Source organism: Ursus americanus, chromosome 31 (assembly GCF_024610735.1).
Source record: "Ursus americanus isolate L20-20 chromosome 31, mUrsAme1.1.p, whole genome shotgun sequence".
Lineage (NCBI taxonomy): Eukaryota > Metazoa > Chordata > Mammalia > Carnivora > Ursidae > Ursus > Ursus americanus.
Genome location: NC_142157.1, coordinates 17864435 through 17879045, shown reverse-complemented (window position 1 = coordinate 17879045; position 14611 = coordinate 17864435). Strand labels below are relative to the sequence as shown.

The 14611-nt window shown below is 32.9% G+C and overlaps 1 protein-coding gene across 12 annotated transcripts in view; it reads left to right on the top strand.

Annotated features, from left to right (window-relative positions):
- Positions 1–14611, top strand: part of MLLT10 (MLLT10 histone lysine methyltransferase DOT1L cofactor) — a 238176-nt gene that overhangs the window by 163790 nt on the left and 59775 nt on the right. For 10 of the 12 annotated variants that reach the window (XM_045787333.2, XM_087857633.1, XM_045787325.2 and 7 more), the window contains 2 exons: positions 5923–6175; positions 9273–9842. In XM_045787333.2, coding sequence (XP_045643289.1) covers positions 5923–6175; positions 9273–9842 — 823 coding nt within the window. The remainder of the gene's footprint in view (positions 1–5922; positions 6176–9272; positions 9843–14611) is intronic. The other 2 variants (XM_045787365.2, XM_045787359.2) reach the window with 1 other exon arrangement.

Below are 14611 nucleotides of genomic sequence, written 5' to 3'. Positions count from 1 at the left end.
CTGAAGAACTTCTTTTCACATTTCTTTCAGGGTAGGCCTATTGGCAACAAATTCCCAGTTTTTATTTATCTGAGAGTCTTGTTTTTCACTTTTGAAGGATAATTTTGCAGTGTACAGAATGCTAGTTCTTTTTTTTCCTCCTCTCAAAACTTTGAATATTTCACATCGCTCTCTTGCTTGCTTTATTTCTGAGGAGAAGTCAGATGTAATTCTTATCTTTGCTACTTCATTGGTAAGGCTATTTTCCCTTCCAGCTTCTTTCAGGATTTTTTCTTATATTTTTGATTTTGTGCACTTTGAATATGATATGCCTTGGTGTGGGTTGTTTGTTTGTTTTGACATTTGTCTTATTTGGTATTCTCAGCTTCCTGCATGTGTGGTATAGTTTCTGACACTAATTTGGGACATTCATAGTCATTCTTGCCTCAAATGTTACATCTCTTATTTTCTTGTCCCCTTCCCACCCCTCTCACCCCTCATCTCTTCTCTCCTAATTATTTTTATTTTTATTTTTTTTCTAAAGATTTTGTTTATTTATTTGACAGAGAGAGACAGCGAGAGAGGGAACACAAATGAGGGGAGTGTGAGAGGGAGAAGGAGGCTTCCCGCCGAGCAGGGAGCCCGATGTGGGCTCCATCCCAGGACCCTGGGATCATGACCTGAGCCGAAGGCAGACGCTTAACGGCTGAGCCACCCAGGTGTCCCTCTCCTAAGTTTTCTACATGCTGGACCACAGTCTCAGCAGAAGTATTAACATAGGCATTTAATGCTACACGTTTTGTTCTAAGTACCACTTCTGAATTTTGATACATTGTATTTTTGTTTTTATTTAGTTGAACTAGTACCTTGTGGTTTCCTTTTGATTTCTCTTTGATCCATGGGTTATTTAGAAGTGTGTTATTTACTTTTGAAATGTTTGGGGACTTTTCATATATCGTCTTGTCACTGATTTCTAATTTAATATCTTTGTGTTATGTAATTTCTTTTAAGTTTTTTAAATTAAAAAAATATGACGTAACATGGATTATCTTGTTTAGCTTTCTGTGTGCTCCTGAAAACAGTGTGTATTCACTGTGCTCCTATTAAACGGAGTTATTCTGTAACTGTAAGTTAGGTCAAGTTGATTTATACTCTTTAAGGTCTCTCTCTGTATGCTTATTTATATATATGTATTTTCTGTGTACTTGTTCAGTTATTGAGAAGAGGATTTAGATCTCTCTTACTGTAGTATGTATTTCACAATTTCCCCCATTTTCTCTATTCTGTCGGTTTTGATTTATTTTAAAGGTTTCTTATTAGGTGCAAAAGCATTTTGGATTTTTATATCCCCTTGATGAATAGGTTTCTCTGTCCTGGCCATATTCCTTGTTCTGAAATGTATTTTGTTTGATAATACTATTGTGAATTCAGCTTTGTTTTAATTAGTATTAGATTGATATTTTCTTTCCCACACTTATACTTTTAATATCTTTGTGTCTTTATATTAAAAATGGGTTTCTTTTGGCAGCATGTGTATAGTCTTGAGTTTCTTTTTTCAGTATTCTAGTCGCTGCCTTTTCTGGGGTGTTTAGTTAATTTATATATAATATTACTGATATTGTTGCATTTAAATCTATCATTTGCTAATCCTTTTTTCTCGCCTGTTTCATCTTTTTTTTCTTTTTCATTGAATATTTTTTATGAATCCGTTTTAGCTGAATAGTAATAATTCTTTGTTATTTTATTGATTGCTCTGGGGTTTATGGCATGCATCTTTTATCAGCATCTGCCTTCAAATGATATTATGCCATTTCACATATTGCATAAGAATATACAATTCAGCAGTTTACATACTTGCACTTCCACCTTTTTGGGGTTTGTGCTATTTTTGTCATATTTTAAATTTTTACATATTTCATAAACCTCACAATTGTTACTAATTTGGTTTAAGCCATCTTATAAAGAGATGAAATAATTAAAAAGTCCTTTATATTTACCCATGTAATTACTGTTTCTAGTGTTCCTAATTGGTTTGTTTAGATCCACATTTCCTTTGTTGTTTTCCTTCTGCCTAAAAGACAACCTTCAGCATTTATTGTACTGTTGCTTTGCTGGTGGTTAGTTCTTTTAGCATTTTTATCTGAATGGCAATTATAGTTGACCTTTGAAGAATGTGGGGGTTAGGACCACCACACAGTAAAAAAAATCTGCATATAACTTTTGACTTACCAAAAACTTAACTTCTAAGAGCCTACTATTGACCTGGAAGTTTTACTGATAACGTAAATAGTCAATTAACACATATTTTGCGTGTTATATGTATTATATATTGTGTTCTTAAAATAAGCAAGAGAAAAAATGTTATTAAGAAAATCATAAGGAAAAGAAAATATACTTACAGTGCTAGTCTGTATTTATTGAAAAAAGCTGTGTATAAATGGAGCCATACAGTTCAAACTGGTGTTGTTTATGGGGTCAACTATATTTTGTGTTTGCTTTTTGAAAGATATTTTAGCTCAGTATAGAATTCTAGGTTAATAATTTGTTTCTCTTTGTCTTCTTGTTTTCTAACTTGCATTTTTTCCATGAGAAATCTGTTTTCATTTTTATCTTTGTTTCTTAGCGCATAAGGCATCTTTTTTTTTTTTTTTAAACGCACTGGCTGCTTGTATCATTTTCTCTTTATTGTTGTTTTTTAATTGTAAGCAGTTTGATCGTGATGTTTATTCATGCATTTTTCTTCATGTTTCTTGTGCTTAAGGTTAGTTGATCGGAAGGTTTATTGTTTTCATCAAATTTTGTAATTTTTTTCTGCTCTTGTTACTTAAATTTTTTTTCCATCCTACGTTCCTTTGGGTATTCCAAAAACATGTAAATTAGGCTGCTTAACATTGCCCCACAGCTCACTGATCCCCCCTCCCCAAGCTCCCTTTTAAAGTCTTCATTCCTTCTATGCTTCATTTTTGAGAGTTGGCTGAGTAAAAAATTTCTGGCTTTTATGAGACACTTGAATATTACATAAATTAAAGGATATTTTAGCCAGCATTATTATATTTCATCATGCTGGTGGAAGATACAGCTGTTGTTTGTTTCTCTTCCCTTTGACTCTTTCTCCTGAATGTGGATTACAGAGCTTTGTAAAATAATCTAAGGCACCATAATTTTGAAAAAATCTATTTCTTCGATTAGCCTATTATAGAGTCATTGTTGAATTCTGAGTCTGATGAAAATTTTTTGAAGTTGGGTGTATTTTTTGCTTCAGTGAATGTTATTTAGTAGGTACATTGGCATTGCATCTTATCTGAGGACTAAAATTATAGCTAGCCACAAAACAAAAATCCTACATATTCTAAATATTTATTTTAAAAGAGTCCTTAAGTTGCCTGTAAATCACAGTGTAAACCCAAGTATATATACATTTCCTCAGAGACTCAATATGACCGAATATGCAGCTTTATCTCTAATGGAAAGGAAAACAAAACAAAACAAGACTCTGTTAAGTCAAGTACCAAACAAAGTAGTTAGTTTGTATTTTATGGGTTAATTTACATGGAAACTGTATATTTTTAAGCACTGGAATTGCTCTCAGAGCAGTGAGATGCTCATACTGTGAGAGTTATTTAGGTTGTGAAACTGAGGAAAGAGCAGATTTGTGGCATTCGGTTATTCATTGTGTCTCTTTCAGCTCCTCCCCACTACCCTTTCCTTTTACTTCTTTTTCCACCTCTTGATTTTGACTGAATTGTGTGTTTGTAATGGAATTCCACAGTTCCATATTATTTAAACAGCATATTTTGGAATAGATACTCTTAAATTTACTTAAAAAGGTGGATTTAAGGTTGGAAGTCTCTCTTCGAATAAAACCATATAGACTTTTTTCCCTTGTTGTTAGGTGTAATTTTTTAAAATAACTGTTAGAATCTTCAACTAAAGCTTAATTTTTTTTCTTGTTAAGAAATCTTTTCAATTTAGAAGATGTCTAAGTTTTTAAAAAATAAAACGCTATGGTCTTAGTATAACTTTTGTCACTGAAATTTGCTTAATTTTCATTCATTGCTTTCTTTGTAATACCTTTTCTTCCCTATGCCGTATTTTCATTGGATTTATGGACATACTTATACTTTAGGGGTAAGCAAGGACATTCTATTAAATGAATGGGAAAATTGACCAACCCCGATTTAGATTGGTATGTGGAAATGGATTGTATATTTCTGTGTTTGGTTCTCCATCTAGTTTTTCCTTCTTTGCTTATTTGATATATGGACAAAGTACCTGAATAAAGAACCTCACTGTGTTCTCTTCGGATGACATTTATTTATTTATTTATTTTAAAGATTGATTTATTTATTTGAGAGGGAGACATGGGCACACACGTGAGAAGGGCAGGGAGAGGGAGAGAGTATCTTAAGCAGACTCCCTGCTGAACATGGAGCCCAACACGGGGCTTGATCTCAAGATCTGAGGTGAAACCAAGAGTTGGGTGCTTAACCAACTATGCCACCCAAGTGCCCCTAGATGACTTTCAAACTTCACTAGGCTTGTGTGTGGGTACGATGGAGAACCTCAGGGTCAACACGAGTTATTAGAAAGAAATATTTGAAAAGTGAAGTGGTGCAGTTTCAAAGTGACCCGCCCTGCATGGAAAAGGTTCATGTTTCTAAAGTAATCCACAAAGTTAAATCAGCTTAAACATGATTGGTTTTCTCCTAAAACTTAACTTTGAGAACTTTGTTCTCTTTTGTGGGCTCTTGTTTATGAGAATAGTAATTTGTTTTTTATGAGATAATGTCTTTTGTATTTGATGATTAAAATCTATTTGGCTGTGAGGTGGGTGTGGGGGGAGGATGGTATGGGGGGCAAGTAGCAGAAAAGTAGTAGTAACAAGTATTTGGTTTTCAAAACATTTGAAGTCTTCTTTCATTTCTCATTTGGAACATTGATTTTGCTAAAAATGCCAACCATTTTGAAACCTGATTTTATCATTCCTTTCTCATTTTCCACCTTTATCTGATGGTTTGTATTGAGTGGTGGTTATATGTGGGAAGTTTCCGTTTTGTTTGTTTTTAGATTTTTTTATTTGTATTACATCAGAGATTTTAGATAGAAGTATCAGAAAAATATTTATTCAGCAGAAATTTAGGGCTGTTTGTCTTTCTTGCATTTAGTGAACTTAAAACAGTGGCAACAAAAATCCCTGACTCAATGGACCTTATAAGCCTTTTATTTTGAAGCATGTTGATTAATGTATATTTGTTAGAACACATTTTCACCTTTTCATAGTCATTTTATTTACCATTATTTGCATACACTTTGTCTTAAAATGATTATTAAAAATTAGAAAATAATTGTTCAAACAGATCTTTATTTTGCATTTTTCCCTAACATATCTGGATCAAGGGGATGACTGAGAATCCATAGGGGATAATAACACTTCTAATTTTTAAAAATGTTAAACTGCAAAGTATAACTGTCCTTTCATCTTAATACTTGGAAGTAATGACTTCTGTTTTAAAGGGTTTAATCTTTTCTGTTTTGAAAAGCAGACTTCACCTGAATTTTAAAAATTCTTGCTCTGACCTGTGCTTATAATCTCATGGATATAGTCCTCTAATGAATTTGTAGCACCTTATTTCTCTCTCATTGTTGCCTTTGTGCTGAACATTAAAGCTGATTTTAATTTCATGACTAGGAAGTAGTTTTTTCTTGTTGAAAATGATGTTGCTTGAGAAACAAGTTCCTTCATTACTACCTACGGTGTGTTGCTGAGTAACTATGACTGATAATGTACTTTTACTAATTGCTGCCATTTAAAGGTATATGCTATTTCAGTAGACTCAGATAATTGTTTTTACATGATTTTCTTAGTTACTGTGGCCCCTCTCCCCCCCCCAGCCCAAATCTAATCAATTCTTTTTCAACTTCCTTTCTCAATGAAAATGTTAGACTTATACAAGCACTAGCAGCAACTCTATTTCTGGATCATTGAAGCGCTTGGAAGATACTGCAGCTCGATTTACAAATGCAAACTTCCAAGAAGTCTCTGCGCACACAACTAGTGGAAAAGATGTTTCAGAGGCTAGAGGGTCAGAGGGCAAAGGGAAGAAATCTTCAGCTCACAGCTCAGGTCAAAGGGGAAGAAAGCCTGGTGGAAGAAATCCAGGAACGACTGTGTCAGCAGCTAGTCCTTTCCAGCAAGGTATTAATTACGACGTTTTAGTTAAAATAATTGTTCTTGCGATGATCAATAGCAATTAAGTTTTGTAAAAGAATTTATTTTTTATTTATAACTAATGGATCATTGGAGATTATTTTATGATTAGTTGCTGTAGTAAGATTACTTCAAAGACTAGTATTCCTTGTTAAAATGTTTCTGGGACCTTTTATGTTATGACATGTGCTTCCAAAGCTGAACTGTAATTTTAATGTTTAAATAGATGTGGAATAAAGTTTAAGTTTGGGGAGAAAAAACAATAAAAGCTGGAGTTTTCCTTTCTGCTCTATAGAATAGTCTTTCTTTTTAATGAATTGTTATCATTTATCTGTCCTAATTAAACACTAAAACAGTTAAAGTATATATTCTTAGTAAGTAAACAAGTACTGGGTAATTTGTAGGGAATATAAATAGTTCTCAGTAAATAATAGTTGTTGATTATTGCATTTATTATAAAGCTTAAAGTTTATAAAGCTTGAAGTAGAATTTTACTAAGCTTATGTATGTTTTGGTAAGGCTACTATAACAAGATGCCCATTTAATTTTGAATTTCAGCTTAACAACAAATTATTTTTCAGTGTAAGTATGCCCCAAATAAATGCATGGGACATATTTATACTGAAAAAATAACATGTTGTTTAACTAAAATTCAAAATTAATTGGGCATGCTGTATTTTATATGGCAACCCTACTTTATGGAGAACAGAATAACTCCACTAACCTTACAGTCCATTAGCCCTATATTCTAGGTTTTTATTTTGTGTTTTTAACATGAACATAAATATTTTGAGAAATATAAATGTTAAAAACCGTTGGAGATAAATATATTAGTGGAGCATACAATAAGTGCCTCCTCCCCCCATTCTTTTTTTTTTTTGCCCCCTAGGAATAAATGAGGGGGAAGAATTGTCCTTTTTCTTTAAGCTTTTGCTGATAATAAAAATTTGAATATGTAGAGAGATTGAGTAGTCTGCTGATCTCTTATTAAAAAGTTTATTTGTATATTTTAAACTAAGTTATTTTGGGCTTCAAGATTTTTAAGTCCTAGACTTTTAGGTTTTTTTTTCTTTATATTACAAAGAATTGACAAGTGGAATAGAAATAAAATGCCAAATTTGCTGTTTTATTTTAATAAATTTATATTTGTTATTTTTATGCTACTGTGGAAAATAAATAGTAAAACCTTAATTCTTTTTAATGTAACTTTATTTACATTTTGAATGTGATATTAGCAGAATTCAGTCATCTCTTTATATAATTAAGACCTTATTTTCCACTGTTAAAATTGCATTTTTCAGTTTTTAATCTTTGAAGTACTAATGCATTTAGAAAAAAATCCCTCGTTTTCTTAACATTCACAACGTTGAATTGTCTTTTCCTGCCTCTCTTGAGACATGGTATAGAATGTGTTATGTTTTCGTATCTGAGGTAATATTTTATAAAAGTTTTAAAAGTTGAAATTTAAAGGTAGGGTGTTTAAGATGCTTGGCTTTATTTTTTTCATTGCAGGCAGTATGTAAATTTTAGAAAATATATGTTAAAATATTGCATATACTAAATGTTTGAAAGTATTTGCTACACTGTAGTGAGCTTTTAACACCAGCTGTAAAAACAAAAATGTGTGGAAAAAAGACAGATGGTGACAGATCAGAATGGATAATAAAGAACTTCTTTATAGTTGCTAATTAAGTGGCAAATTACAGTTATCCTTAAATGATTGATGTAATGTAAATGGCTTCTTATTATGTATGTTTTTCTATATAGACATAACTTGAAAATGCTCACATAGGTACAGATAATTTTGTAAATGAATAAAATGGATATTATCTTCAAAGAGTTAAATTTTAGACCTATTAATGTTCTTGCTTAATAAGCCATTTCAGAAAAGCTTAAAATTTAAAATTCAAAACCTTGAGACTTTAGTTAAAAAGAAATTCTTTTTTGTGTGTGAGAAAAAATACTGTTGTAAATACTTAGGTGGATTTATGTGTGATTACTTTTGAATGTGCTCTGCAATAAAATTTAACCCTTAGCTTGAAATTTCCCTTCCATTCTGATGAAACACTTTATTTTGAGCTTTTGTTTTTAAATGCATTAGTTAAAATATGATATAATTTAAGTTTTATGAAACATAATAGATGTGTGGTCACAACTGAGTCTAAATGCTTGTCACTTCATTTGGTGAGCATGAAGAGACAGTTTGGTGAATTGGGATGGTGGACCAAACTATTGTTTCATCCCAGCCATACTGTTTTTGTACCAAGTAGATAAAAACTTTTAATCTCATAGTGACGTAGTGGGCTACTAATGTTCTTTAAAGAGTGAGGAGACAAGCAGTTGTGAAGGAGATTCATGAGGGTGCCTCTCCTGTGATTTTACTTCATAAAAGCAATAGAAGAATGTTAGTGGCTGGTTTCTTTATGCAGTTCCATGGGTAGTGGACTGGGAGAATGTTAGATATATAGATTAGGTTCCATGTAATCAATATTATTTTATCAAATCCATGTTTTGGTGGGGTAGATTTAACTGAATAATAATATTCACTAACATTATCTTGAAGTTAAAACTCAGAACTTAAAACCTAAGCAGCATCTTTTGGTTCTGGGTGTGTGTTGGGAATGTTTACATCAAATCATCAGTAATTAAAAAAGAGGAAGCTCTTCCAGCTATTCAGAATACATAGTAGTCTGGTCAAACTTTGAGATTTTGCTGTTCTTCAGTCCTTCCTCAAGCATACACAGGTATTTGGGGGAACGTTGAGGAATGTTGCCATAGTAAAAGGTAGGTTAAATAAAGCATATCTTACATCTTGGTCATTGTAGAACGAATGGCTTGCAACTTGAGTTAATATTCAGTTTAATAGCTATGAAATGACATATTTTTTGAAGATAATTTTATAGATCAACTTGATTTCGATAATAACCTTTTAAAATTCTGTTACATAGTGATGTCCTAAATTTTATAGTTAGTTTTTTTTTCTCCATCTCTTTTTGATGATTGTATCATTTCTACTGCTCGTGGGAACTTTTGCATCCAATTTTTTTCTTTTCCTACCCCTCCCCCCCTTTTTATTTTACTACAGGCAGTTTTTCAGGAACTCCAGGCAGTGTAAAATCATCTTCGGGAAGTTCAGTACAGTCTCCCCAGGATTTCTTGAGCTTTACAGACTCAGATCTGCGTAATGACAGTTATACTCACTCCCAACAGTCATCATCAACCAAAGATGTACATAAAGGAGAGTCTGGAAGCCAGGAAGGGGGGGTAAATAGTTTTAGTTCCATAATGGGTCTCCCTTCGACCTCAGCTGTTATTTCACAGCCTAAAAGCTTTGAAAATTCACCTGGAGATTTGGGTAATTCCAGCCTTCCAACAGCAGGATATAAGCGGGCTCAAACTTCTGGCATAGAAGAAGAAACTGTAAAGGAAAAGAAAAGAAAAGGAAATAAACAAAGTAAGCATGGGCCTGGTAGACCTAAAGGAAACAAAAATCAAGAGAATGTTTCTCATCTCTCAGTTTCTTCTGCTTCACCAACATCATCTGTAGCATCAGCTGCAGGAAGTGTAACAAGCTCTAGTCTTCAGAAATCTCCTACATTGCTCAGGAATGGAAGTTTACAAAGTCTTAGTGTTGGCTCATCTCCAGTTGGTTCAGGTAGGGATTTGCCCATTGTTTTTCTTGCTTATCCCCACCACCACCACCACCGTTCCTTTACCCCAAAAGGGAAATTCATTTTAAACTATTGTTTTGTTAATACGTTGAGTTGCTAAATGACATGTACTTGTCTTAATGAAAAAAAAATGTGTTAAGATCTTAGGAAGATGATTTGGTGTTTGGACAGGATGTTTGGCACTATAATCTGATAGTTTACTTAACTAAATGTAGGCTAAATGGTTTATTGGTCACTCATTTCTTATGAAATACCTGAAATTAATTTCCCATTTTTGTTTTTGCTTTGCCTGCACAGTATTTTAAACCCAAATCAGAAATCACAATTAAGGTGTGAGAGTTTTGCATAGTTTTGCACTGTGTTTTTGATTGGTGCTTGTTTGAGCTTTCATTTTCTAAAGTTTAATTAGTCTTCATTTTCTCAGTACTTCCTCACACAAATTCTACTTGAATTATCCATCTGGAATATTTTTCAGTCAGTGGTAAAATGACTTAAATATATGAACTTTAACAGTCATTTTATTTCAGACGATATCTGAAATGATTTATATTCGTTTTGTTTTCAAGTATGTCTCACAGTTTTTCACCATTATTATAGTAGGAATGAATTAACATTACATATGTTGTTATTCACATCATTGGGATGCTTTTTTAACCTATGTTTTATATTATGAATATTGTCAATTCTTAAAAATTTGAAGTTCCATGTTTTTAGACAAAAACTTAACAGTTTAGATATTAGCTAAATGTCAACATTTATCTTTTAAATTGATCTTGAATTTGAGGTAAATGATTTTAATTAAGTGTTGTAAACCTCACCTGTTTTGATTTTAGATTTCTGATTGTAGAAATGATGAGATTTTGGCTAAAATAAACTATTATGGATTTTATCAGTTCTATTAATTGGTGGAGAGGGTAGGTAGGAAATGGTATGGAAATATAATGAACGCAATTTAAATGAAGAATGCTCATTGTATTTTATAAATACAGACTTTTGGATTTTTTTATAGTTACGCAGACATTAATTATAGTAAGTGAACAAATACCATTCTAAGGGAGAAAAGAGCATATGTGAAGGTCAGATGTGAAAATTACTAACTATAGCTGTCTTTGTGCCAGGGTCTGTTAATGCTTTATATTTATTATCTTGTTTAATCCCCACACCAGTTTCATGAAGTAAGGGCTATTTATTCCCCCTTTTTACAGCTGTTAAAACTGAGACCTGGATAGGTAAAATAAGCGCCCAAGATCACAGCCAGGGATTTGTTTCTCTTTCTGTTTTTCCCAGCTAGCTTCAGTACCACCTTGGACCTGTTGGACAAGTTGTTTGTTTTTGAGAAATGAGTGGAAACTGTGACAGGAATTTTTATTAGAAGCATTAAGGATAGGTTTAGACTAGACCATGATTTCTTAGTCTTGGCACTATTGACATGTTGGTTGGAATAGTTACTTGTTGTGCAATCCTGTCCTGTGCATTGTAGGACATTTATCAAGATTCCCAGCCTCTACCCACTAGATGCCAGTAGCACCCAGAATTCCCCTTCACCCCCCCCGCCAAGAGTGACAAAAATGTTGGGGGAGGGTGCAGAATCACTCTTAGTTGACAACCACTGTGTTAGAGGGGGAATGATATAAATTGTAATGAGAAATAAATCCATTGGAAAAAAGTATATTGCACACTTGGATATACATTTTATGTATATTCATTTATTTTATGTATATTCATATGTTTTCTTTCAGGCCAGAGGGGCTTAGCAACTAGCCCTAGCCCCTAGTAAAAAAAAAATAAATAAATTTAGACAAATCTACTCAGAAAACATTGAGTTCATACTCATTTTTAGCAAGATACACAGTAATCAGATGAAAAACATACTGAGAAAATTAAGCCTGAATTTGCTTTTGTGAAGAGTTCCTTACTGATATCCTATACATATAAGCATAGTCTGAAAATTACTGAATTTCAGAAATTGCATTTGGGTGCTATTTGAAATACGCATCCTCAAATTAATGGAATTAAAGTCTTGGTTTACATCTGTGAAAAGATTTTCTTACCTGTTACGGATTTAGAGAGATTTTAGCCTTGGGAAATAGTGTTCTTTTCACAATTATTGTTTTCAGAGGGTGGTGTTTGTGGTACATCTATGGCAGAAAAGCATGAATTTGTATCCCTTTTACCTTACCACTAGGTAAAGAAATTTAGGGAGAAACTCTGTAAGTATTATTATTTCATGGAAATAAATGACTTGAATTTAGACTTGCTAGGATTTTTTTCCTTAAAAGTGTGCTTAAAAATAACTGAAACTCTATGTTTTGTTAAAGCCATAATTGTGCACTGAGATCAGTTACTTAAAACTATTTGAGGTAATATATTCTTTAATTTTATACATTTTAATAAAAATTTTATGACTAGTTCAGAGCACACCTTTATTGATAAACTTAGTGCTAAAAAGTCTATTCTTACTTGGGAGAAACTGGCTAAATGTCATAGGTATTTAGGAATTATGTCCTCTTAATTATAAGTTAAGAATTGCTAACTGCTGTTGAAACGTAGTATGTACTACAGTTGTCTTAGGCACTGGACAAGTGTTGAGTATTATTACTTATTGTACAGATGAAGGAACAGAGACAGAATTCTCACAGCTCTAAGTGGTGGAACAATGCATTTTCCTTGATTCCAGAGACCCTCAACTCTAAAAGTCAAGGGGTGTTTGCTGATGAAGGTTTGCAACCACACTAGTATAATGTCAGTCATACTTTAAGCAATGGGATCAGTGAGAAAATTTGAGCCAGTAATTTCACTTGCAATAATAGTATCTCCTACTAGTATGAAAATGCTGAGTTTTCTTTCAACAGATTTTAGATAGAGAAATCATTTAGCAGTTGTAAAACCAGGAAATTTTCTTCCCACATAAATAAGTAGGAAGAAGAGATGTGTACTATGTACTGTTTTACCAAGAATTGTTTTTGCATGATGCCCTTTCCAAAAGATTTGTTTGCTTTCATGACAGGGTGATAATTCAGTAATGATGAAGGTGACCTTTGTAAGAATTTGTTGGCTATGATGTTAGACTATAACGCACACTATATAATCCTAGCTTCATGAGGCTAGGGGCTGTGTATCATGTCCATCACTGTCGCCTCACTGCAAGCACAGTGCTTTGTATGTAATAAATGCTGAACACCTTTTTTTTTTTTTTTAATGAATGAATACTGTTAGAAATCACTGAGAACATATCATGTAGTTAGTAATATCCTGTGTGATTTTATACTTGACTTCCAAGAGTTTATAGTTAGATTGCAAGTGAAATTATTGGTAAAGCTTTTCATGTAGTATTACAGACCAGTTAAGGATGTATTAAGTTGGAAAAGACCACGGAGAAATTGGAATTTGAATTATACTTTGGAGTAGGCAGAGAAGGTCCAACAATATTATCAGAAAAGAAAGTAAAGCTATATTTGAGGGATAAAACTAATAGGGAAATCTAATTTGCAGGATAGTTGGTGGTAATGTTGATTAAGTAGGGCAGGATGGGTATATAGAAAGTTGAATGTAAAGCTGAAGAAATCAGACTTACAGGCTGTTGATCTTAGAGTAAGTATCCTGTACTGTACTTAGTTCTGGCAACTTACTATTAAAAGAATTTCATTGACGGAAAAAAAAAAAAATAACGTTGCTTCCATCAGCTTGCAGTAATGGTAATATCTTATATTTGAGAGCATCTAACGGTTTCTAAAGAACTTTTTAATTACTATCTTATTTGTTGCTAAGAACAATCTTGTGAAATAGGCAAGGCAGCTACTATTACTGTTGTTGTAATTTCTCCAGTTTTACCACAACTAGGATATACAGCAGAAGTAGAATCAGGTACTTATGATGTGATTGTCTTAAAATTGTTAGAAGCATCAACTAAATAGTAATCAAAATCCCGTCATGACATATTCAAATTATAGTAGCATGTACAAAGCAAGATATTTATTCTAGGAATTTCAGGTCCTGTCAGAATAGAAAGCCAGAACACACTTATAAATTCTTTGTCTGATCAAGGGTTTGGATTCTAAGATTTTTATTGTAATAAGTTGAAGTATATCCTGATAAGTGATTTACTGTTACAGTGACTTGTCCAAAATGGGAAATCAGTGTGTTGTTTTAAGTGGCTACTAAAGGTTTTAAGTTTTGGTGTATAGATTATTTTAAGCTTTTAATTGAATTCTTTCTTATATATTCTTTGAGATCTTAAACAAGTAGGATTTTTGAAACATTGAAAATTAGTACAGCATTTGGAAGAGTTGATATATTGTATTTGTCCTTTTCTTTTTTTTTTTTTTTAAAGATTTTATTTATTTATTTGACAGAGAGAGACAGCCAGCGAGAGAGGGAACACAAGCAGGGGGAGTGGGAGAGGAAGAAGCAGGCTCATAGCGGAGGAGCCTGACTTGGGGCTCGATCCCATAACGCCGGGATCATGCCCTGAGCTGAAGGCAGACGCTTAACCGCTGTGCCACCCAGGCGCCCCAGTGTATTTGTCCTTTTCTTTTTTCCTATTTATCTCAACCATATTATGAGAGTTTATGATTTACTAAGGTGAAAGTTTATGAAGAAATTTTTTCTTCATAAAAATCAATATCTTGTTATTTTCTTTGGAAAAAATCTGGTATTTGTTAAATGATAAGTAGTTGACGATTTAGCATTAACTTATTTTCTTTGGGCATACTATGTCCTTTTGAAGTTTACCTGTTTTTTAAAAATCTTAGTC